This window comes from Sparus aurata, chromosome 16 (assembly GCF_900880675.1).
Source record: "Sparus aurata chromosome 16, fSpaAur1.1, whole genome shotgun sequence".
In the NCBI taxonomy this organism is placed as follows: domain Eukaryota; kingdom Metazoa; phylum Chordata; class Actinopteri; order Spariformes; family Sparidae; genus Sparus; species Sparus aurata.
The window spans coordinates 22,234,578-22,261,984 of record NC_044202.1 but is presented as its reverse complement, the minus strand read 5'-3'; the positions used below and the strand labels follow the sequence as shown (position 1 = coordinate 22,261,984).

The following is a 27,407-nucleotide window of genomic DNA, read 5'->3' as shown; positions in this document are numbered from 1 at the left end:
TATTTAACATTTTGGAAGAAGTGTTATATGTTCAAAGAGCTACTGCACACTTACCACAAGACAGGAAAGTGCTGAAAAAATATAGGACGTGCACAGCAGTCCAAACAAACAAACCCACAGAGTGGAGCGTGCTCACTGCCTACCTGACGATTCACGAGTCAGTTAAAACCAGAAACCACAGAGATGAGTGTAATCCCAATCACTGTAGATGAAAATGTAAAATCTCCATCTGACCTGAGATTGAACAGTTTCTCCACAAATAGCTCATCACCTGTTTTTTTTTTTTTGTACCAGCTGTAATCCATATCAGACACGATTAATCATAATCTGATTATGGACACGGAAAGTGAGAGTGAAGCAAACACAGGGCAAACGGCTCGAGCACACCTCTGACTGCACTGATCCAACCCTGTCCAGTATTTATGTAAATGGGACTAATAGTTCATTCCCAATACATCCTGCTTAGTTTAGTTCCTTTGTAAGATTTTGTGCAAGTGTCAACTATTGGAGAAAGCAAGGGGGGGTTGGGGGTGGGTGGGGGTGCTCGGGGGGGTTTGAATTAATATCATGATAAAGCCTCGCTAATCTTCCATTCCAATCTGATTCTCAGTAGGATATATCTCTTATTTCTATACTTAGGTGACCCAAGCCACCTCTTTTGTGGATGCTCGGTTCCGGAGGATCAGTCGGAAATAGGAAAGAGATGTAGTGCACGTGTGCTACATCAAATTGGATTGCATGGTGTATTAAATGAAAGCAAATAATTTCACGCCTAATGGGCTTAATTTCAGGAAATAATTTCAGATTTCCACAGTTGGCTTTTTGCATGTGATTTCTTCAGAGGGCTTGCCACTTATGGGGAGGCTGTTTTTTTTTGTGCATATTCATTGAAAAAACTTGAACTATAGAGAGGAATGATATTGTTTTAGTGCGTCCACAGTGGATCGGATGGCCGTGAGATTTGACCACCTTCCTTTGACATGCCGCTATATGTTGTAGGTGGTGATAGGACCAGCGCTTCTCTTCCCTCCCAGCTTTTATCCACCGGGGACAGAACAGAGGAACAAAGTTGCTACCAAAAAAGGATAAAAGACGGGAAAAAAAAAAACTGACATAAACAAGAAGTAAAAATGTGATTGCCAACAAAGAAGTGATTAAGCCTCACAAAAAGTCTTCAGTAGTTAAATAAATAAAGAAATAGCTGTAATTAAATAATGAATGAGGGAATCAGTCCATAAAGCGCTGATTGATGTCCAGGAAAGGGGGTCTTTCTAATAGAGGCTGGCTGACAGTGATTGCGAAGGCCCATTTACCAGATGATGTTTTGTTATGATTGGACATGTCAGTCTTCCTCCTCTGATTAAAAAGAGAGAGGGGGGGGGGGGGGAGCCCAAATGTGCCCTGCGTCCTTTCCTTTGTATTTTTTTTCCTATTCTCTTTCCATCCACATGCACAAAGCGATGGGTGCATATTATTTTGTCAGTCCGCTGGAACAAGTGACATTCGGGGGTTTATAAAGATGCCAACTGCCCTTTACATGCTACCTTGAAGACACCACTTTCATCAAGGAACTCGGTCACGTAGTAGGTGTTTGTGCTGTTCGGAGCAACAAATTAGATTTTTGTTGTTTCTCACAAATTCACTGGTATGCATGGTTAACAAGATTTGTCACCAGTCAGCCCAGTCTCACGCAAAACATGCAATAGATTAGCCGACCCACAAGAGGACAGTATGTTAAGTCGGACAGTCTGCCTCACTTCGGCGTACTGTATGAAGCCAATAGTCAATAGCGATTGTCTTAAGGAGGTAGTTATATGAAGCACAACTCAAAGCAAGGGTTGGTGAGTTATTCTAAAAGCAGTCTGTGTTGTTTTTTGTTAAACATATCTGAACAGAAAATCAATACATCAAATGCTCTGATGAATTAAAGACAAAACGATGCAGTAACTGTGACTGCTGCAGGTCTCTAATAAGCTTATCAAATCCAATCGGCTATGAAAAGATTGGATGGGTTGCCTGTCAACCTATTCACCTGCCTGCCTGCCTGCGTGCACTTTGCCCTATGTACTCTGCACTTAATGTGCATGACCTGAGTCTTCCACAAGGCTACGCTAATGGCTAAAACACATGTGAGTGAGACATTAGGTAGTTGGAAATGGTCAGTAATGACAATGATGTGCTCCACTATTTAACTCAGTAACACGAAGCACAGGAGTCAAAGAACAAGTGAGCAATTAGCAGCAGTGACAGACTCATGTTCAAGATTCAAGATTCAAAGGTTTTATTTGTCACATACTCATACAGGATGCACAGTGAAATGTTTTTGTGACATGCACTGTACTTCTGTGCTCAATTTAAGTAAAAATCAAAATATAATGCAGTGCAACTAAAATAAAATACAATAGAATAAGATAAATATAATAAATACAATAGATATGGTTTACGTTCAGAGTGCAGAGTTCAGGGCTCTGATTGCTGCAGGGGAAAAACTGTTCCTCATCCTCTTTGTGCTTGTTTTATGACAGTGTTTTATGTTCAGCAGCTAACCAAGTAGCACATAGCACACAATAGAGAAGCTGGTGTGGCAGCAACACGCTCTTTACGCAAGGAATAGCAGCTACCGTTAGCACAAAGCACACAGCCCTTGAGCCAAAGGACAGAGCCGCAGCAACAGCCTCCTACAGCAACTAATGTTAGCACGAAGCACACGCCTAGAGCAGTAAGAAGTAGTTATTGCGCTGGATAGCCATGTGGACTGAGTTACATTTGTGTTGTATTTTATTACAAGGGACATAGTATTGTGCACATGAATTTTGTATGCAGCAGGGTAGTGCGCCAGTATTTCAAGACTCTAATGGAGGTAGAATTTTACAGAGGATATTAACATTTACAGGTTATGATGTATAGAATCTTGGGGTTTTTTAGGTGTTCTATAAAATGTTACATTCAGTTTGAGTTTGTCTTTGGGGTTGCTCAGCAGCTTATTAAACATGTACTCCACAGACCCAGTTAGGTCAGACAGCTGGTTCATAACAGGATGCAAGGTGACACACTTAGTACTGTATGAAACCACTAGGTCAGGGGTCTCAAATCAAATTGGCTTGTGGCCACTGCTGGTATTGTCCTCTCGTAGGAGGGCTACTTCAGCGTTCAAGTACTACAAGAAAGCATTATATTTCTTGTTTTTTATATCTATTATCATTATCATTGAAACCTTGCCCTGAACTAACAAATGAAATACATTTGTACTTTAATTCTACAACGCCCCTGGAGCCGGCAGTTTGAGACCCCTAAGTTATCATTTACTCCCATGTTAACTGACACGATTCTGGCGCTCCCTTCCCCTCGTAGGATCAGGAGGTGGGAAAAGGCTGTTGTGTTTTTGTAACTTTTCTAAACAGACAATTCAGACCACCTTATATGACAATATAACAATCGGCCAGGTGTGCAAGGTGTGACATGAGGCAGTGTTTGAAAATTTGACACAAGAGGCATATATCTTGGACTGGAGATGCCAAAGTGTGCACCGATATCCTGATTTGTATAAGAAGACAAACAAAAGACATCACATTCTTGGAGAAACATCAGGGAGGCAGTGTGATACAGACAGCATTTTTTTCACTTTGCTTAAACTTTGCATTTGTAAGTGGTTGGTTCGCTGGTTTGTTTGAAACACTTCAAACAGCAGGTTGATGTAGATGATGTTGTAGGGTCCGTCATTTTAAGGATGGAGGTAGATTTTCAGATTAATTCAGTTTGATGCTTTTAATTAGTCTTTTTTTTTTAACTGCATTTACCGGTGCAACATCATAAATTATTAATCATTATTCTCATTATGAGTCATAATGCTTTTAAAAAAAAAAAAACCATGTGAAGAAAAAACGAACATAAGAAAACAAAAACTGTTGAGGGAGATTTAAAAAATTGTTGTGAACAAAAGTCCCTCTTTCCTTCTGCACAAAGTGTTTGTTTTGAACTGGTGAATTTGGCTCAATGCTCAAATTGTTGAACTCCCTGCAGACTCCATCCCTCGATAATTCTGAGCCAAAGTGCTATTTTACCCTCAGGCTTCACTGTAGTTTACCAACCAGCGCCTTCATATCAAAAACTGCTGATATACCGTCCCTGTCTCTTCCAGCGGCGACACCTCTCAACCTGCCATATGGAGGAACGAAGGGTCCATCTTTGTTGTCCCCCACCTCGCTGCTCTCTGCAGGCTGGCTAAACAGCCTGGCCCAACTCCCAGAAGCTACGTTAAGGCAACTTTAAGTTAAGCAACACTGACTTCTTTTGTGGCCTCTGAAGTTCAGTGCATCAGATGCTGCTACACTGACGGGAGCAGCACTGCGCCTGTTGAGGGATGGAGCAGCAACAGATGGAGGTCTGTGAGGGTCACTCTTCCTGGTCCTTTCCTTCGCAATGCTCTTCGAGGATTTTAGCTGAGCAGAATGGTCCTTAAAGTCCCTCAATGAACGCTAACTGATTCAACTATGACATGAAACTGCAAAAAAGGCCTCGAGGGCAGCTGCTTGGAAATATAAACACATGGACACTGTTCTGAGGCTGACAGGTTGAGAGTGGTTAACATATTCAAATGTTGGAGGCTGGAAAGTGCTCCGCTCTGAGAGCACTTAGACTTAAAATCACCCTAAACTTCTCAATGCAGGGAGAGCTGAGAAATGACAATGCTTTGGGTGGGGTGGAAGTTTGGAGGAAACCACTGGCGTAGGAAGCATTCAAAATGTGTCCAATATTCCAGTTGAAATGTCTGCAGAATTAAGTTATGAATGCAATACATCAACTTAAATGAAGCGACGCCTGCGAGCTAGTTCAGGCAGTCAACTCGAGCTTCACTGCCATATACACACGTGATATGCTTCTCTCCACAGACCATCCCACAAACGCACCCTCTCTATTGAGCGGGTTATTTAAACGCATGAATTTCGCTTCTCTCCCTCTGGCTCGTCAATGCTGCTGTTGCTCTGCACAAGCATCACCGCCCGCTCTTTCAGCGCTTCTCAAAATCATAGACACTGCTATAATTGCTCATGCGATTGCTATCTTACCTCCTGGCTCTGCTGATCGCTATGTCTCTCACTATCTCCGACTTGGGGAGTGAGTCTCCGTCCTCGGAGGAAGAAGTCGGGGTCATCCCCGAAACCCAGGCTCAGTCTGCTGAGGTTCACTCCGGGAATGAATCGGATGCCCCTCGTCTGCGCCGCAGCTCTCGCACCACCCGCAAACGACTCGCCGGATGGCCGGTGCACCGCATCCTGGAGGCGTTATACGCCCGCAACATCCCAGTTCCATCCGGCCTCAACCACGAAGAACTCTTCAACTACCTTCAAGTTCAAGAAAACCCCGCCGGTACCCAAGAGTTAAACTCAGGCGCCGCTCATCCTCCTTCCAAAGGCAAAGCTGCGGCAAAGAGGCGCTCTGCTCCTCAACCAGACGCTCCAAGACCCGCGGTCAATATTCCCATTAAAAGACCTAAGCAGTCACAACCCGGCACCTCTAACGAAGCAGCCATTCTGTCATCTCTTCTCGAAGTGAAATCAGCACTCAATGTTATGAATTCCAGAATACATTCCCTGGAAATCGCGAACTCCTCCGCTCCTAACATTAACAACACGGGCCCATCAGCTTCAACTTCTGACACGGCTCTCGCTGCCCCGCTCCCTGCTGACGTCACACCCCAAAGGAGTCTGGGAACTGCAGTTCCAGCTCCAACCATGGGCTCTCGGTTCCTGCCCCCTGCAGCCGCAATTCCTGATTCCCTCAGGAATCAAATTCTAACAGGTAATTATTATTAATCTTTATCTGAGGATCTATAGGCATACGTTTAATTAAAAGAATATCATTTATTTGCAAACTCTGTTCTATTAATGATTTAATATCAGGAAGTCCTATAGAAATGTATACATTTAAATATATATATGTATATATGTATATATATATATACATATATATCTGCTCTCATTTAACAGGCCAGGACGTAAATCTGGTGAAGATTCTGTTATGCGGTTCTGAATCTGCCGACAAAAGATTTGTGGACTGCGGGGATTTTTCCGTAGTTCTCAAAGATAGCGATCCAAGACTGTCAAAAACTCTAACTATGGCAGAATTCAATGTTGCCTTTGGTGTCTTCAGAGACACCATATGCGAGAAATATCCACAACGCAGGGAAGAACTTGACACCTATTTGGCTATAATCTCAGACCTTGGTCTCTCATACGGTGGTTCTCTCTTTTATGAATACCACAAATCCTTCTCCGCCAAAGCTGCCATGTACATTCAGAAATTCAATCAGAGACTGGATTGGTCCGTAGTCGACCTGCCCCTAATCAGCAGACATTTTACTGGGCATAAAACTCTAGCCTGCTCTATCTGTGGTTCCTTCTCCCACACAACCTCCCTCTGTCCAAGAACCGCTTTTCAAGATCTGTCTACCCCGAAGCCTCAGCCAAAAAATCCTGTGTTAAATCAGGTAAATCATCCTCCAAAGCGACAGGTATTTTTTCCTTCAGGATTCAAGACTCCTACCTGCATTAATTTCAATGAGAATGTTTGTACTTATCCTAATTGTAAATTTATGCATGTGTGTAGCTGGTGTGGAGACAGCCACCCACGCTCTGTGTGTCCCCGGAGGCTTCGTCCTGCAAAATCGGGGAAATAAACGAGAAGCATCCTTCGACTCCAGTGAATGTTCCAGCTCTCTCCAAAGCTCTTTCAAATCACCCTAACAGATGCTTTGTCAATTATCTCATTACTGGGCTAGTCCAAGGATTCCTAGCAGGTCTATGCTGGCTCCCAAAAGCGACCCATGTCTTTAAGAACCTGCAGTCCGCTCTCAAGGAGCCAGAAATGGTAGATGAGCTCCTAGCAAAAGAGGTGAAAAAGGGCTACATGATAGGTCCATTGTCAAATTCCCCCTTTTCCATCTTCAGAGTAAGCCCAATAGGTGTTGCTACCAGGAAATATTCAAACAAAAAACGTCTCATCATTGATCTCTCAGCTCCTCATAATTCTTTCATTCCGAGTATAAATAGCTTAATCCCTCAAGAGCCCTTTTCCTTGTTCTACGCCTCTGTAGATAATGCTGTGCAGATGATTAAGTCAGCAGGGGTTGGTGCATGGCTGGGGAAAGCAGACATCGTAGATGCCTTCAAAGTCATGCCACTACATCCCTCGCAATGGCATCTTTTCGGTGTAAAATGGCGTTCCAAGTTGTACTTCTCGGTTAAATTGACATTTGGTTGCCGCAGTAGCCCTCGCATTTTTGACACCCTGTCAGAAGCATTATGCTGGATCCTCTACAACATCTGCAAACTCCCTTTCGTCTTGCATCTTCTGGACGATTTTTTGGTAGTTGACTTTCCCTCATCCCCGCCAGCTCGCAGCATCTCCATAGTCAAAAGCCTTTTCCATGAGTTAGGTGTACCTCTTTCAGAAGAGAAAACAATAGGCCCTAGCATGCGCTTAGAATTTCTCGGCATCACGCTTGATAGCATGCTAATGCAAGCATCTCTGCCACAAGACAAGTTGACTCGCATCAGAGAAGCTATCAAATCCTGGTCTAACGCTGCTTTTCTCTCTAAAAGAGATCTTTTATCTCTATTAGGGCATCTTAACTTTGCTATGCGTATCATTCCACAAGGTCGTTCTTTTGTATCACGCTTGCTAGAATTGGCTAATTCCGTTCAAAATCTAAATGACATCGTAGTTTTAGATGAAGGCTGTCGCTCAGATCTGCGGTTCTGGGGCTTGTTATGTGATGAATGGAACGGCATTTCCTTCTTTTACAATGACTTCGTGGAGTCTTCAGATTCCCTCCAGTTTTTCACAGATGCGGCCCCTTCAGTTGGTTTTGGGGGGTTTTACAACAACGAATGGTTCGCAGACGTCTGGCCACCTGAAATGCAGTCCCTTCGTAACGAATCCAAATCCACTGCTCTTCATGAGCTTTACCCTATCGTCGTCGCTTGTTCGCTATGGAGCAGTAGATGGACCAGGAAACAAATCATGGTGTTTTGTGACAACGCTGCTACAGTACAAATAATCAACAAGGGGCGCTCTAAAATACCAATAATTAACAGTCTCATGCGACGCTTAACTTGGACATGCGTTCTAAACAACTTCATTCTGCGAGCTACCTTCATTCCTGGTCATGAAAATTGTGTAGCTGATGCTCTCTCCCGCTTTAAATTTCAGGAGTTCAAAACTATGTGTCCCCAGGCCAAGCCCTCCAGCACGCCTTGCCCGCCATTCAGTCAGATGACTCTAGATTAAGTACGTCCAAGCCTCTGCAGGATCTCCTTTCCTCTGCCTCCAAATACATGAGACTTGGTTTAGCAAAAAGTACTATTAAAGCATATGATTCAGCTTGGTATTTCTTCTCTTCCTTCTGTGCCAACCTCATCCTTAGTCCTATACCAGTAGACATCTCAGTAGTTTGTGCATTTATTGTATTTTCATTCGAGTCCCGCAATCTTCAAATGCAAAGTATAAAAGCCATGCTAGCCGGGATTCAGTTCCACTTAAGATGCCATGATCCAGCATCCCAGAGCCTTCTCGGGAATCCTTCCATCCAGCTGCTCCTCAACGGCCTCAAAAAGGCACGTCCTCCAGGCAATGATAAAAGACTGCCTCTCACCTTTTCACTGGTGCATAAGTTGGTGTCTAGATTAAGACAAGGGTGTTTTTCACCTTACATCGATGTTCTATTGGAAGCGGTTCTGCTAATGGCTTTCTTTGGGTTTCTCAGGTGTGGTGAATATACGACCAGATCTCTCTCCTTTAATCCTCAGCACGATCTCACTCTGTCTGATTTAACCTTCGAAGATCACATGTACTCTATATTTCTGAAACACTCAAAGTCTGACAGATCTCGCCAAGGCGTCCAAATTATCATTGCTAAGACTAACACTTCTTTTTGTCCCTTCTCCTCCATGATGAAATTCCTGCAACATCGCTCTCCGACCCCTCGGTCGGCACCGCTGTTCATCACTGATGGTTGCAAACCCATGACGAGATCTTGGTTCTCCTCAAAGCTGCGCGACCTCTTCCTGAGCTGTGGTCTTTCCCCAGAACACTATTCTCCTCACTCCCTGAGAATCGGCGCAGCTACAACTGCAGCTCTCCTTCTGCCTACATCGACGCTAAAATCCCTGGGCCGCTGGTCATCCTCAGCCTTCCAACGCTACATCAGGCTCCACAAGAAGGAGATCTTGTCTGCACAAAAGCTCATGAGCTCCAGTACCCTCTAAATGCATCAATAAAAATCTGGTAGCTACCTCGCTGTTTAATTCTATTATCGCATATCAGGTGGTTTGCTGGGTTAGTATTCATTCAGCTTAGCATGTCTTGCAATGCGCTTACAGGAGGATTGCTGCTCACTAGATAGTATATTCCCTTCATGACCGAGGTGCTCATGGGGAATGGCCACACGGCGGCGGTGCCAGGCCCACACATAGTAGCTTCACCAGATAGTATATTCCCCTTGTAGCCGAGGTGCTCGTGGGGAATGGCCACACGGCGGCGGCGCCAGGCCCACACATAGTAGCTTCACCAGATAGTATATTCCCCTTGTAGCCGAGGTGCTCGTGGGGAATGGCCACACGGCGGCGGTGCCAGGCCCACACATAGTAGCTTCACCAGATAGTATATTCCCCTCGTAGCCGAGATGCTCGTGGGGAATGGCCACACGGCGGCGGTGCCAGGCCCACACATAGTAGATCCTCACGTCAGAAGCGTCGGGCTCCTAATCCGTGGAGTTTTGGGGGAAATACCTCTATCATCACTCCCCAATATCTCATGTAAACATATCCGCGGGGAGCGGTGAGGTCAGAGCCTAGACGCCAAAACAAATCTAACAATGTTCTGCTTCTAATAAACATTTCAAACGTGAGTTGTCTGACTGAAATGAAGCGACGCCTGCGAGCTAGTTCAGGCAGTCAACTCGAGCTTCACTGCCATATACACACGTGATATGCTTCTCTCCACAGACCATCCCACAAACGCACCCTCTCTATTGAGCGGGTTATTTAAACGCATGAATTTCGCTTCTCTCCCTCTGGCTCGTCAATGCTGCTGTTGCTCTGCACAAGCATCACCGCCCGCTCTTTCAGCCCACCACCACCCCAGCATCCACCTGCAGGCTCTGTCTAGGGGGAAATACCTCTATCATCACTCCCCAATATCTCATGTAAACATATCCGCGGGGAGCGGTGAGGTCAGAGCCTAGACGCCAAAACAAATCTAACAATGTTCTGCTTCTAATAAACATTTCAAACGTGAGTTGTCTGACTGAAATGTTGTAATGATAATTTATTCAAAAACATTATACATTTTAAAGGAATAGTTGTTTTTTATATTATAAGTTACATTGCATTTAATTCTCATTAATTGAAATTCCATTTTGATATTAAATATTTGTAATGAATGAGTCACAGTTTTATTTACATTGTATTTATTTCCCATCAAATTATACCCCTCCTTATCCAGTGCCACCAGGGCAATGAAAATCTCTGCGTAACTGACACGCTATTATTTCCTAACTGTATGTTCAGTGGCTGTCTGGTGTTTATAAGCCGTGCACGTGTTTTTCTCATGGAGCTGATGCAGCAGACTGTGAGCCATAGTTGCCCCAGTAAACACACCATCATGACTGGCTATAGCAGCTGTAGTGTCTCTGGGCTTGTTTGGTAGAGCACACAGGACAGGTGGCAGAGCAACAGCAGAGTGCATCAACTTTACAGAGACACTCAGTGAAGAGCGACTTTAGAGAGGAGCAGCAGAATGCTGGAAGAGAGGCCGAAAGGACCCGTATGTTTACCCACAAAACGACAGTTTGTGAACCACCGAAAACAGACATTAGCAGATCTACTGTGTGTGAGTTGACAGTCAAGCATAGAAAACACAACCAACAAAGCCACCCAATCAGATACGGAGTAGAGCAACTCTTGCGACAAGATCAGTAGGATCCATAATAACGCGTCAGTCTGTGTGTCAATCTGCCTCGGTGCAAGGTAGCAATGAAAACATGGTATGGAGTTTCGTTAATTTGGGCATTCTCTCAATAAGCATGAAGAATGGATTTAATAGCCGATGAGGCACAGACACAGCGCTCTGAAAAAGAGCCCCGAGTTGATAGATCGACGCATTGTCAACATGGTAAAAGTGGAGGGTCAAAACTAGTAATTTTAAAAAGTGGTATTATAATGGCTGCGACGCCCATGGAGGAAACAAAGAAGCTAAACAATTACTCAACTCCTGTCGGGTTACAGACGAGTGAAATCAAGCACTACACACAGCAAGCCCTGCAATGTTTGCCTTGTTTTTAATTTTCTTAAATGACAGCTCTACTGTCAGTCCTGTCCTGCTGAGAGTGAAATAAATTCTTAAACTGCAGCTGCAAAATAAAAGAACACAAATATTGTTTTCCTTTTCTTTAGCAGGCACAGCATTTTTAAAGCACAACTCATACTGTATTGTACAGTGAAACTTTGTCTCACAATCCACCTCAGTCTGGACGTTTGAACAATCCTGCATGTGTGTCCGTTCCTCAAAAATGTACATCCCTTTAACTCATAAGGATCTACTGATGAAAACAATTGAAAGGTTTTTTTTTTTTTTTCTTAAATGATGTATTTCTTAAATGATGTATTGATGTAATGAAACCCGAACGGACACCTTACTATGTATGCACCCAGGGGACGCTCCATATTTTGTGAACAACAAATCTGTATGGAACTATTTATGAAAAAAAAGAGTTGCTATCAAGATGGAAAAAGCTGTTGGTCACCGTTTCTGACCATAACTTCATGCATATCTCAATCATGGGTGAATTTTTTTTTTGTTCCCATACACACACACACACACACACACACACACACACACACACACACACACACACGCTGAACCATAATGTAAGCTGAGGTCATGAGGAGCGGACAGCACCATTACAAATGGCTGTAGCACTAAACACATCAACAGTAGCAAAAGAGGAAAGAGCACATTAATTCAGGCCAGTCGATACTTGTTAACAGGGTCGGCTAATAAATAACACAGAGTTTGGTCCAGGGGTTGCCCAGTGTCTTTCAGGTGCCTGTGGCATCTTAATGTGCTGTTTTAATCAGGGCTGCTAATGGGCTTACGCTAGCACATTGCCTGCTACATTTCCCCACATGTTCCAGGGATTTACATAGAATGCCAGTAAACCATCAGCAGAGCCCCTTATCCTACCTAGTTCTTCCATTCTCATTCCCTGAATCAAAATGTCACTGTGGCCTCTGCCGGATTGTCGTACTGTGACTCAAATGCTCTCCATTTTCCTCTTTCTTAAAAAAAATAAAAAAATAAAATTTAAACGAGAAATGGCTGGTGTTGGGTCAGGGACGGTGATGACGGCTTTGGTTGGTAATGATGAGTGAACCCCCATTTTACCAGCTTTTATCCTGTTAAGAGTAAAAAGCCCTCTTTGTGCTGGTCTAAGGTCTGCAGCCGGCAGGAGAACGAGCAGCACGGGGAGAGCCGGGCGGAAGATGAATGGTAATACAGATATTGCTCAAAGATTATAGCAGGTTCGCTTAGGTTCAACCGGCAGATTTAAGTCGCTGCCTTCCTGCACCGGTAACCATGCCAACTGCACTGTGAAGCTATTAAAACAGCTCTGCAACGCAAAGTAGGGATACCCCTCCAAAAGAAGCAAAATAGCAGTATATTGGCCCACAAACCCAGGATAAGCTTCTCATTAGTTGGGAAACAGCAGGCTGCTTATGGGACAAACCACTTGTCATAGGAAAGGACTTTGACTCATACATATTGTTTCCATAACTTTTGGGCCTGGATGAGCTCATGGCAGCAGCAGAGTTTTTCCAAATCACTCTTACTTCACTATATTTTAAGTCGTTTTCCTTACAGCGTTAAAACAAAAGTCACACGAAAAACTTGTAATAATGTGTGTGAGAATGGCGCAGAAGAAAGGAGTCAAAACAGAAGCTGCAGCTGAGAATAAACAGCTGTTCGCCTGTCTGTCTGTACACCTGTGTGACTGTACACCTGTGTGTCTGTACACCTGTCTGTCTGTACACCTGTGTGACTGTACACCTGTGTGTCTGTACACCTGTGTGTCTGTACACCTGTGTGTCTGTACACCTGTGTGTCTGTACACCTGTGTGACTGTACACCTGTCTGTCTGAAGCATCACAGCAGAGCTCCAGAGCTGACAGTCTGAAAAATATGCATGTTGTATTTCTTATACTCTTCACTATGGTGTAGTGTGACATAGTTTTGTTGGCTAACCTGGAAGTTAGTACCGTTCTGGTTCCCTCGACAAGAAGGCTGTGGGATTTTTGAATTGTTATTTTGGGGAATTTGAACAACTCTACGATACGGACACTTCATCTTTATCAAGATAATCTCCACAGATGAACACCGCTTTGTGATTTTTGAAGTGTAAATACAATCTCTAGGAGTAAAAAGCATGACTTAAACGTCACCACCGCTACGCTTCTTACTGCACAGTTACTATACAGGTTTTCTATAAACTGATAAGTTTACAAGTTGTAAAGTCAGAATGTGAACAGTTTGTAACTAAAGTGGGCCTGTAAAGACGGACTAATGAGTAGATGAGTCTCCATGTTCGCTGTGAGGACGTTTAATGTCCCCAACAACCTCTGTAGTCTCATTCAGACACTTGTTAGCAACCGCTAACTGTTTTTTAACACATGACAAGTTTTATAATTAAACTGTGGGACATTTAATGATGGATTATATGTTGGAGAACAAATCATGTAAATATGTTCAGCCTTTTGTGACCACAGATCAGGCATATAACCAAAAAACTATTTAAAAAAACTCCCAGACTTTGATACGTAGGAGCCCTATGTTCAAGAATGCTAACAGATTTTCAGGTTTTAGGTCTGACGACTTCAACATCCCTCCCCAAAGGAGCCACTGTTAAAAGGGTAGGTGAACAAAAGCCCACCCTTCTCCTCCTGGAAACACCACAGAGCTCCTCAGCACACCACACCTCCCTCCACCCTGGAAACCTCTTGAACCGGCTCACACACACATGCACACACTGATTTTCCCATCACACACCCAGTCACTAAAGCCTTGGCAGTGAGCAGCACGGGCCTTGGCACAGTTCACCTTAATGAGTGGCAGCGTAGAGCCCCCTGCCACCGCTGAGTGGCCGAGAAAGATAGAGAGGCAGGGGAAAAGAGAGAGAGAGAGATAGACAGAGAGAGAGAGAGAGAGAGAGACCTGATTGAGTAGGGTGGTTTGTGGAATTGGCATATGCTGTGTGTTTCTGTGAGGCATTGGCCGGCCAGCCGGCGACTGAGCACTCAGAGTCTCCCTGAAGTGATGCTGAACAGAGAGAAAAGGAGAACTGAAAAAAACCCTAACCACATTGGGGGTTCTGCCCTTTGTATGGACAATTATTTAAAATCCATTTATTTCCTCCTTTTATTCATTCTGATTCTCTGTCTGTGTTCTGCTTAACCAAAGCCTGTAAAAACTGGCCACAGAGAGAGGCGAGTGTGGCCAAACTGGGGCTGTCTCATTCAAACCGCGACCAGCTGACGGCCTTCAAGGAGCTGCTAAATGGAAGAGGAAGAAAGACAATGACTACTCTGCATCACAGAGCACAGAGACAAGTGAGATTCTCCACAGGCCTTGTACAGAACCATTACACTAAAGCTGGCTGTTAAAAGTAATTGTTCGTACCCTGATGCAACATATTCAATAAACATACTCACATGTTGTTCTGTCATCAGTCTTGTGTGTACACAGCTAGTCCAGGAATGTGTTTATATAAAAACTGATTATCTCAGTGGATGTCCACACAGGTGTGTGTGTGTGTGTTTATCTTAATCTTTATCTTAATTTTATTTGATCTTAGTTATTTCTGTTAACAATCATCATTTGTTTAAGTTGAAATGTATTATTGTGTGCACCACTGCAGCCAGTGTCAGAGGGAGCCCTGCAAAGACCCGGACACAGCAGCATCTGAAACAGCACCACTTTGCAGTGAAATCAATTAATTTTTTTTGAATCACTTAAACACAAGATCCACTTGCAGAATCTCCACTTGGCCGCTAATTTGCATCACATGCTGATATCTAATTATTGTGCTGACCTTCGCGGGAATTTGAAAAGTCAGAACGTGTAAAGCAGAGGAAGCTATCAAACTACCTGACCCTCCACTGTCCCCGCTCCACCGGACTGTAAACTGCCACACACACTCATGTTGTACAGACAGGTGTGAGACAGGAGTAGAAGCCAGCTAGCTTGAGATATTTTTGACAGGCTAGATTTTTTTTATTCTCCAGCAACCTTTCCAGCATGTCACGAACTTTGCTATGTCACTTTTTGGCGTGAGCGTGCGCAGCTTCAGAGGTCTGGACACGGTATAACAACGTCAGGCAGTTAACAGGAAGACGCAAGTTGTTTCACCGGAAAGAAAAGTATTTTTCATCAGGAACATGATGATAATAGCTTAGTGTAACACAGAGAAACGTACACACTGTTAGCTTAACTGTAGCTATTTACTGTTAACATGCATTTGTTAAACACAAGATAAAATTATTGTAACAATTTATTCCAGCAGTTAGATGTCTAGGCTATGTTCTGTGGGTCGTATAAAAAAAAAAACTGTGTTGTCCTACTGTGTACCTGCAGTACAGACATATCAAAAGTGGACCCACAACATTGACGTTGTGATGAAATGTTAAGTCCCAGGTTAATGTGTGTTGCATGTAAAGGTGCGTACTTACAATGAGCAGCAGCATTTGGAAAAAAGAAAAGTCTGACGGTCGAAATGCAGCAGTAGTTTCTGAAACAAGCCCAGTTCTTCATGTCTTTAATTCTGCTGGATAAAACGTGGTGTCTGCTTTTAAAAATGTATTTACCTACAGAGTGAAAATATCTCAGTCCAACAGAGTTCCACCATCCTGCAGCTCACCAGCTGGTGTTACCTCTACATCTGAGCTCAAAGTTATTTTAAGGAAACAGCAAAATAGGCCCAGTGCTGACCCGACCCGCAAGAGTTCACACTCAAAGATTTTAGCCCTGATTTTGTCCACAATGGTTTTTGGAGCTCACAGACAAAGCGACAAAGGCAGATCGGTGTTTGCTCCTGTAAATGGCGGTCGGTATGTGTGAAACGTTCTGACCCGATCAAGGAGCTCGGGGAGAGCTGGCCTGCTAAACATCAGGCTACGTCACAGATGGTTCAGGAAGCCAGGAAGAAGTTACAGCCAATAGAGCTCCTTAACAAAATGCCATTATTTGATTATGAATTCATGAATTTTTATTTAAAATATGTACTTACAACAGTTTCATGTTTAAAATATATTTTTATTGCCCAATAAAATATCAAATTTGGTCATAATGTATTAAGTCTATTTAATTAATGTATTTGTAGTTTAATTGTAGTTAATTAATTTATTAAGTAATATTTACTGTATATATTTGTTTATTCAACTTTATAACTACTTCTATGACATTTCATTATTCAACCTTTTGTTTTAAAATGATGATTCAATGTTGAAGTCTAATTCATGACTCAATTTCTGTACTTCTGCAAATTGAGAGTCACTGTACAGAAATTGATATCAACAAAGGGTAATCACGTTTTGAAAATTGAAATATTACCACCTATTAAACAGTCATCTCATCAAGGGCCGATATGTTGGAGATTACAAAAGCAGAAAGTGGGGTCTCCACTGACTGTGAGGCCGACCCATTCACTAACAAATAATGGCTATACCGCCATTATTATGCGGAAAATTAGAAGAAAATTCTCTTTTAAGGAATTATTGAAGATCAGACGTCTGATTACCCTTTTTTCTGCTCATTGACTTGTGTGTGGTTTTTAAATCACAGCAGAGGGCTAATCTTTGTGCAGCCGCAGACAGACACCAGAGCAGCGCTGCCCCAGAGGACTGTGCTGAATAAACGGACAAGGCGGGGGGATTGTGTGACAGTATGTGTATGCAATATGGACTCTGAGTGTGTGTGTGTGTGTGTGTGAGTGCGTGTGAGCAAGGCACCCAAAATAATGTCATTTTCTTTTCTTTGCAACACCCCTTCTAATAAAAAAAAAATCTGATGGAGTTTATTTAATCACAAAGGAAAGGATTTGGCGCCTTCTTCCTTCCGCTAATTTATTCATTCAAAAGTCTTAATATCTGTTCAGCAGGCAAAGGATCACACAACACACGCTCAGCATTTTCCCTGCCACTCAAGATTTTTTTTTTTCTTTTTTGGCTTCATTAAAAAAAGGTTAGAGATTAGATTTTTTTTTCTCTTTTTTTCATGAAAGCTTCCCAAATGTCAATTTTCTATTAACAGGACTGTCACAAAAAGACAGTACTTGATAAGTTCAGTAAGGCAGTGAGTGTGTGTGTGTGTGGGCGATGGGAGGTTCATAGACTGTATGCTGTCTATTCACTCCAAACACTGTACTGTACTGTACTGTACTGTGCTGTGCTGTGCTGTACTGTACACTACTATGCTGTACTGTACTTTACTGTGCTGTACTGTTCTGTACTGTTCTGTACTGTACTTTACTGTGCTGTACTGTTCTGTACTGTTCTGTACTGTACTGTACTGTACTGTATTGTACTTTACTGTTTGTTGACAAATTTGTTCTTTTTATTGGGAGAAGAAAAAAAGTCACCATTTGACCGCAGTAACAGGATCAGTGTACAGAAACAACAAATACATTTTGAAAGGTGAGTTTTTTTTGTTTTTTGTTTTTGTTTTTTTACTGCTTTCAGATAAACTCGTATTAATTTGAACATATGATTTTGCAGTTTCTGTCTGCCAAACACACCTTTCCCTCCTGTTTTTTGAAAGTCAACGTATATCCATATTGAGAAAATGAAGAGTTAATTCTCTAAATTCTTTCATATAAAAAAAACCATCTTCCGGCTACTGGAGGTGTTTTTTGAATTTTATCCAATTAAGTTTTGGGGTCATCCAACTCTTGACTCTGTAGTGCCACTAAATGCTTCTAAAATAAAAGTTAAGCGAGTGAGAGCAAAAGTGAAATGTAGCATACAATCGCTTAACAAAGGTTTTTGAATACATCTGAGTTGAATCAGGATGAGCTGTTACAGAGCGAAATCCTATTCTATGTCAGCAACACTCAGTTTGATTAGTTCCTCACATGTTCCGGGAGTTTCACCGGGCAGTGATGGTCACGTTACGTCATCATGTGGATCTGTGAGCTGTCAGACTAAACACTGACCAAACCAAAAGTAGACATGTTCAGCTTCCCTGTTCACACAATACACACAAAGAAATGTGGATAGTGTGGCCATTAACCCTTCACACACACACACACACACACACACACACACACACACATTCCACCCCCCAATGAATCACTCCAGACTGTTTTTATCTGACCAGAGCCAAGTGTTCTACACAGTGCGGTCAGGCCTTCTGAGCACAACCTTAAGATTTGTGTGTGTGTGCGCGCCCTCTGCCTTGTTCGAAGACCCTTCTTACAACCTGTCTCAGAGATAAGAACCCTTGCTTTTTCATTTCAGGAATCTCTCGGTCTCTGTTCTTCCACTCGGGAGCAGAGTGCTGAGGACTGGCGAGGCTTTCCGACTCCATCCTGTCAATACAACTGGATAAGGAGTCCGACTGAAAGTTCATTAATGTCAGGGTAACCTATAGGGCCAGGCTAACACCCCCTCTGCTATTTTGATGTTGCTGTTCCCAAGACGAGAAAGGAGCTTTAGCCACGCAACAGACACATCTCTGAGTCTCTGTGTTTCTGTCCGACTGCCTTGATCTGACCATTTCTCCACACTTCCAACCTTCTCCTCACAAAGTAAAACAATGAATGAAAAAATTAAAGGAGAAGAAGGGTACATCACCTCTACACCTCTATAATCTTTCGAGCACAATCTGTGACTCTTTATTGTGCAATTCTATACATGGAGTATCATTTTAGGCAGAGCACTGCATTCATCTGCTGATCAGTGACACCCAAAGTCCATTCAGTGTACACAGCGGCCATTTCCACCTGACACTGATGCTTAAATGCTGAAGCTCCCTCTACTAACTAAATCCGCTGGTGTGCAGAGTTTTGATATTTTCAATTCAGATAAAATAAATAACATATTCAAGTTCATGCTTGTGTTTTGTCATGCCCCAGTCTCGGGATATGAGGGACCAAGATAAGGGCAAGAAGCAGAGAGCAAAAATGAATGCCACGTGAACAATGAATATTAGTTATAGTCAGTGAAGCTGACATCAGGCTGAAGCACGGGCCAAAATAATGAACAAACCCAATCAACGTTCTCCCTAATACTTAATTTAACAGCCGAAAGAACCAAAAAGACGTTAATTAAAGCTAGCTCCCTATAAGCTAAACAGAGGCAGGAGAGGACAGTGTTCCAGTGAAGGTGGTGATTTATCCTTAACACATTGTGCAATAGCGGAATGCAAAGTCGCGGAGATTTTTACAGGATGGACAAAGGGAACGTTAATGACCACACGCACTGAAAGCTATAACTGACGCGCCTTGATTGAAGTCATTTATGCTTCTGTGCAGATTTGTAATGCAGTATTTGGGGGGAAAAGTCTCTATTTATATGTCGTAGTCATATTCCTCTATAGTGACCTCGGTGAGCACAAGAGTCCCCCAACACATACACATGCGCCCACATCCATAACAGCATGCAGCGTGTTAAACCCAAAACTAAAACTCCTCTACTGTAGGGTTGGGTGAAATCCAATTTTTAATACCGTTAAAGCTTCCCAAAATTTTCCAATGGTAGACAATATTACCACCAGCTGATTTCACATCCCACTTTGAGGGAGCCACCAGTTGCTGCTATACCATTTTCAGCCACAGGGTAGCTGCACCGCTTTCAGGACACTTCAACTGTAACTTTCCATCTTTGTGGCAGTTGCATTTTCGGGGGGGACCAGTGTAGTGAAATCTCTATGATTTTGCCCGAGTTTTAGGGGCACCACCTCCGAAGAAGAAAATTGAAATTGAATCAACGATTTCTTACGTTAACAGTCAAATAACTTACGGTGTGACTCTTTGATTAAATTGATCTCTGTTCTCCAATCGAAAGGAAAACACAGAACAACACCTGGGTCTAAAAGAAAATATGTATTAATTGATGAAAGGTGATGAAAGAGAACAGAACAGTTTTCTGTTGATGTTGAGAGGAAACGGCGTGAGTCTAAGTTCAGTCAACCTTTCAAGAGTCTTTCATTGTTTGAGACAATAACTCTACAAACTAACACATATATGTCATCCACCATGACCATTAAAACATAAAAAAGCAATATGTGAACTGGCAGAATATAAACCAAAACAGGAGGGAACAAATTAATTCCACCTTTAGGGGTGGCTGTAGCTAAGCGGGTAGAGCAGGTCGGCTAATGATCGGAAGGTCGCTGGTTCAAATCCCAGCAACAGGCTGAGCTGAGCTGCATTTTAAAATGTCCTTGAGCAAGATACTGAACCCCAAATTGCTCCTGATGTGGGGTACACACCTTGCATGGCGGCCTCTGCCATCAGTGAAGGGCCCTGTGATGAGCTGGCGACTTGTCCAGGGTGTGCCCTGTGATGAGCTGGCGACTTGTCCAGGGTGTACCCTGCCCTCGCACAGCTGGGATTGGCTCCACGAAAACCCCCACGACCCCATAAAAGGGATAAAGCGGTTACAGAAAATGGATGGATGAATTCCTCCTTTAGGCAAATTATCGCATAGAATGTTAACTTTGACTGTTAAACCAAAGGGTAATTAAATCTTAGCAATATTATTAAGTAAATCATGATTCTACAACATTTCCTTCAATAACTGTCACAAGACATGTCCTGCTCACTCAGTCTATGCAGATGCAATGACCCATACATGGTCAGCAAATGGCAGAATTGTCACATGTTAGAAATGCAATAAAAAAGTATTGGAACAATGGGGTTTTCTTTACCATGAACAAGAATTTTGACTGAATGTGATGAGCATAATGACAAATGAATGAAACAGTTACTTCATACTGATGTTGAAGGGTGCTGCAAAGGTAGAAGCATTTAATGTTCAGTCAGCTTGGAATGTAGGCAGACTCACGACTCCTGCTGTAACTTGTCAGGCTTTAAAGCTGAGAAAGGGAAGTTTTCAGGATCCATGTGTGAGTGTCAGGGCTGCTACAGAAACGGGTTTCACACTGGAGGGTTACTTACAGTCTGTTTGATGTTGATGTCAACAGACATTAAACTGTCAGTGCTAATCAAAGATGAGGTCTGATTATTCCCAAACTGTAGATCAGACCCCATCTCTGTCCTGTGGGTGTCATTTGTCCTTTTTGGCCCAGGTAACCAGGCCTCTATTGTAAATCAGTTGGAGGTTTTAAGCTTGTCCTTCCTTTGGAGTGGGCAGACTCTCCAGTCTGGACTGCATCATACTGACAGGTTTGTGAAACCAGTGTTTCAGTATCAAGTGAATAATAGTTCTTTTTAACAAGTCATCGGTACCCATCTATCAAGCATCAGTGATCAGTGATCAGTGGCAGTGTTTTTGTTTTTATTATTACAATCTAATCATCCAGTAAGACTTAGTTTGAAGCATGGAGAGACCACGACTGTTACGTTACGTAAAATCTACAAGAATAAAAATGAAAGAGGAAGTTGTGCATGTTCAAAGAAAGAGGTGTACTAATGACTTGTGTATAGCTATGATCACAGATTTCTATGCATGCATGAATTTTATTTTAAGGATGCTGGGGTAAGTTCTTGTACAGAGGACTCTGTGAATGAGTGTTTGTGGTGGGAGATGCCGCAATTGCATTAAAGGGTAACTCCACCAATTGTACACACTAAAGTGTGTTGACAGGTCTTAGGGAGTACCACTGCATGTGTGAAAAAAGAAGTATAAAGCCTTTCGTGGCTTAAGAGGAGACTGCATGCAATCTGATCAATTGCCTCCAGTGATTAGGTTGCATTGTGGGTAATGTAGGCGCTAGGTTTTGAAAAGGAAGACGAATATCTCTGCTTCTGGTCTATCAATTTTGATCATTTGTTTTAACGGTCAATAACAAGTCCAACAGGAGAACAATGCTAACCCAGTGAAGTGCTTTCCAAAACTTTGCGCCTATGTTACCCACAATGCAGCATAACCACTGAGTGGCAATTTATCAGATTACATGCAGCTTCCTCTTTCACATTTGCTGTAGTAGTCCCGAAGACCTGTAAACACACTTCAATGTGTAGAAATTGGTGGAGTTACCCTTTAAGTGTGTCAGTGGGGTGCATGGCAGATGAAACAGTCCGGCTTCATCATTACACACCATATCCCTTTTCAAAAGACACAGAGCCTACATGAATATTTCATTCTGTGATATCTGGGCCAATTAGGTGCTCATACACACCCACACCTCACACTCATCTGTCATATTTAGGACACACACACACACATACTTTCACCCCGCTATATTCTGCCCAACATTAATGTCTGTTCTTTTATTCCAGTTGAATCATTTTATGGTCTCATAGTTACTGTACAGATCTGTAAGAAAACAGAGAATGTTTCATTGTTAAAATGTAAGTGCCAGCCGAAAAAGGGGAAAAGTATCTATAATGTCTTCAAGTGAATTTATAAATCTGAAAACTCACTTTAAAAATCGAGCATGTGTCCTAAAGAAAACAGGACACATGTCATGTGAGCGGCAAGGATGTTTTGTGTGTCTTTCATACAAATATGCACATAAATATTAAAGACAAATTAAATAATTCAACAATAAATCAATGGGAAAAACCCTTTTCAAGTAGTATAGTACATGTTTATTACACGTACTGATAACATAAAATCTCATCAAAAAGATCATTTCCCCCGGCATTAATGCCACATTTCAGCCATATGTGCAGTCAAAAAACAGGAGAGGTCAAAGTGAAATGGCGACACAGATTTAGCGGATCTTAATGTACTGGAATATTTTCATGCTGGCCTTTCGGAGATGCTATTTTCTGAGTTTTCACCTCAATGATGGATGCGATTGTCACTCCGTCTCCTTTCATTTTGTTCTACTTTACAAGTCATCAAACTGGGATACAAAGCCAAAAACCACCCAACTCTATATGCAGATTTCCCAGCAGGCCTTGTACGTTTCCACCCTTCCCAACCAAAATTACACCTTTATCCATCCTCCCCCACCTGCATGCCTGCTCCACCATTTTGCTCTTATCTGTTTGCCTCATATCTCCAAATCCCTTTTTATTGGGATTTATCGAGGCTTTTATCACTTTTCATATAAAAGGACGGGGAGTATTTCCCCTCCTTTTTGTAATGTTGCCCATTTATGGCAGAGAATTGGCGCAATTTCCGATCTCTCTACTTTTCTTTCCTGACAGTCACATTAGCATGTCATTACTAGGGCTTTCTCTGCCCTCCCAGTGGATCTTAAGCTCCGAGGACCAAGCACTGGAGAGACAAAGGGCACCAGCTGCACCTACTTCTCCTCATCCATCTCTTTATCCCTCCCTCTCTCCTCATTCCTCTTTTTCTCTTCATTCCACACTTGGCCTGACTTGGTTTTGATTTGGCCAACAGCCAAGACTCTGGTGATGGTGGCATCTGGGGGAGAGATTTATTTATTATTTTTTTTTTTTTTCATTTACATCCAAGCCTTTAATTTCTGGTTTTGTATGTGAGATATGTCAACAATATATGTGATTAGGTTCATTCAGCTGTTAAAGTGAGTGGTATTCAATTGCTGATAATATGAGGTTTCGATTGGCGAGGCTCAGAATGGATGATGCAGACTTCCCTGACTCTGTAATCACTGGGTTTGTTTTCCAGAACAGGGTTATATGTCAAGGACCTTCACACAGACACATGAGGCCACACGGGGGATCTGACTGGAGCGAGTGATTGAAATTACAGTGAAACCCTTGGAAGACCCTGATGGCCTCTGGAAGCACTTTAATGGACTAATGAATACCTCTGAAAACTGCGTGCTACTGATGTCATCACACCATATTTTCTGCTTAATTGTGTTGTATTTAATTGTGTTATTGACGTGTGTGTACGTGTGTGCTTGCATGCATGATCCGGGACATTACTATGATCCCGAGGCCAGCACCAGCCATCTTTTCTTGGAGACCAAACACAATCCAATGCAACACCCATGATGGCTTCCATGGGTGTTCCATGCCTAGTTTCCCAGAACAGCCCAACATCCCAGCTAGATTCTCTGTTAGTTGGTTATCAACTCTTGGGTGAGGAGTGCATGGAGGCTCTCTCCATAGTTAGACACTCAACAGATAAATTAGTTGTTAAAAAGAAGATGAGAGCAACCTTCGAGTACAGCAGAAGCTGGTTCGTGTCCAGAATCAAACCTCTTTAGTGTCTTACCTCATATCCATGACATACCTGGATTGGTATGTAAGCAGTCGATTTCATAGTATTTAAAATATCTGAAAACTGAATCCTTGTAAATGCAAAGCACACGTGAGGAACCTGTATAAGGACACTTAATGTTGCAAAGCGGCCTTCATATGTCAAGCACAAAGTCATTGCAGGATGATTGAGTCTTCCATCAAATCCTTCTGTGGAGGAGCCGCAGACAGCTTTTAAATCTCAGGCTGAGGATGATTGTATCCTGGTCATGTCATTTCATCATATCATTGTATCTGTGCTCTGTGTGTTTTCCAGGTTTTTGTTTTGTCTTTTCACACTTGTTTTCTGATTCCTGTGTTTCTCAGCCTCGCTCCACCTGCGCCCCATCCCCTCATTAATTTAGTTTGCATTTACACAGTTTAAGTATTTTCTTCTGAAGCAAAGTACATTTATAAGAAAATAGATATCCAAATTTCACAGTGATACAAATCAAGTGGGAATATCTTGGTTTCTGTGTGGGATATGTGTCGTGGTATCTGGCAACCCAATCTAGAGGCAGGGATGAACGTGCTCGAACAACCCTGCCCGTGTGTCACTCACTCGCTCTCTGCTCAGTGTAGGGTCCGGTACTGTTAACAACTGAAGTGGTTCCATGAGAAAGAAATGAGCCTCTAAACTCCCCTCAACACGGAGCGAGACTTTCCCTTTTATTGACGTTTGCCCCTGGTCACACTTGCTCGTCGCCTTGCCTCCACACTCTAGGCAACATGTTGCCTTTTGATCGCTTTCCTCTAGAGACTAGACAATACAATATAGGCAAGACGAGAGGTAGAGCTGCAGATTCTTGACTGCTTTTATTGTCTAAATGTTGCCTTGAAGGCATCTATAGAATGAATTAACAGCGCAGTGTGCCACTCTCGCTCTGTCAATCTTACTCATCCATCGCTTTCTCTCTCTCTCCCTCTCTCTGCAATCAACTTAAATGATAATCCACTCAGATCAGGTCTACAGAATCTGCAGCAAATAACCATTATAGATGGGATGTTTCATTTTTGCATGACGTGAACAATATATTTGCGTGTGCTGCTTGTTATAAGTGTAAACTGTCGGCGGTAATTGAGTAATCTCAGCATGACTGTGTCTTAGAAAAATCATAATCAACCAGATGCAGTAGTTGCTTTCTACAGAATTGTTTTATCAACTCTGTTCTGGATATTGTCAAAAGAAGGCAAACATTATTAACATATCAAATTATGATAATTATGAGGCCCAGATGAAATTGCTGTGGCCCACCTGGGATACACGTAGAAATAAAACTACACATATCTGACGTCAGATTCCTGACTATAGACATGTATGCACCCTGTTTAGCACACTAAAATCCGGTGACATTTACATTTAGGGCATTTAGCAGATGCTTCTGTCCAAAGCAACTTACAATAGTACATTTGTCACAAGAAAGAAACCACAAAATATCACCATCGATAGAGTAAAAAAGAAAAAAATAGAAACAATTTTTTAAGCCCTCGTCTGAGCATCGCAGCTGCTATTTATCAAGGATACCTTAAGTGCATAAGTGCTATGATTTAAGTGCTAATGGTAAGAACATAAAAGTGCATATTCTGCTGTCATGAAATTGGTCGGGAGTTCGTTCCACCACTGAGGCGCCAGAGGAGAGAAGATTTGCGACTTCCCTGAGTGAGCTTTGTTTGCTCTCAGCGATGGCGGTACCAGTCGGCCAGCTGATGTAGATGAGCGAGGTGCTCGCGCTGGGGCATGTGGTCTGACCGGTGTTTGGAGATGCGGGTAGATGGGTACAGTTTCGTTGGCGGCCTTGAAGGCCAGCACTATCGTCTTGAATTGGATGCGGGCCGCAACAGGAAGCCAGCGGAGGTCATCTCGGCACTCGGACCAGGAGTTGCGTAGTGTCATTTGTGAGGAGATAAAAGAAGCTGAGTTAAAAGGGGACATACATAGACACTATTTATGACGAGAAGGTCGAGAAGGGACGGGACTGAAATGTTAGCGATGGGCTGTGGGACATTTGAAATGCATGATATTTTCCCCCAATTGTGCACATAGTTTGTCAAAATCCCTATTGCCAATCCTGAGCCGAGATCCATGTGGGAGCCTGTCCTGAGCAGGGGGCGGGGCCTGTCGTGAGCACGGGGCGGGCTCTCACTGCCTGCCTGTCACTCTCACACGCAGACGGACACATACTGTAGCTCCGAGTGGCAATGATGGAGAGAGTTGTTGTTATACTTCACACCAATCCATGCAGACAGTTATGCTATTGATTTAGCTATTTTCTGAAAGACAGCTTGATGCTTTCACCATTTCACACAGAATTTATGCTCAATAGTCAGCTGACTAATCTTAACAGTTATTAACCCACGTTGGTGAATATACTGTAGCCATGCTGCAGTCTGAAGCATGCTCATACATGTTAAACATGTTACAGAATGTTCATAAATAACCTTTTATCTTTTATCACATTATACTGTATACTAGTTATTTGTTCAGAATCGTGCTGGGTCAGTAGTCAAGAATGTTTGCATAGAGTACAAGAACATTAAACAATTGTTCATTCTGTTCTTTAGTTGTTGTTTTTTTTTTCTCTTAAAAACGTATTTATAACTATTTATAATTATTTATGACTAGCCCGATACATTTATTATTAACTTAACACATTTTGACAGAAAGCGTTGAATAAAAGGTGACAAAACATGTAATGACCTTTCTTCGACTAAAACTGGATGTTTTGAGTGTTTGTTGACTAAAACTACACTCAAAAAATGAAGGATACAAATGACTAAAATGGGTCTAAAACTAATACGCAAAGGCTAAGACTATGACTAAATCTGAAGTGGCTGCCAAAATGAGCACTGCAACAGAAGCATGCACTGCAGATTTTGCTCTAACGATGAATTTGAAATGACTAACCTCATCTGGGTTCTGAATAGGATGTCCACAAACTGAGCCATGTTAACTTTGCCTTTTAAAAGCCTCCCACCAAAATATAACTCT

The 27,407-nt window shown here is 42.5% G+C and overlaps 1 protein-coding gene across 1 annotated transcript; it reads left to right on the top strand.

Moving 5' to 3' along the window:
- Positions 1–5,029: 5,029 nt before the first annotated feature.
- On the top strand, positions 5,030–6,689 carry LOC115597353 (uncharacterized). The gene is made up of 2 exons (XM_030443190.1): positions 5,030–5,799; positions 5,988–6,689. Exons 1-2 carry the CDS (start codon positions 5,049–5,051, stop codon positions 6,674–6,676), a joined length of 1,440 nt encoding a protein of 479 aa, XP_030299050.1. The 5' UTR covers positions 5,030–5,048; the 3' UTR covers positions 6,677–6,689.
- Positions 6,690–27,407: the final 20,718 nt, after the last annotated feature.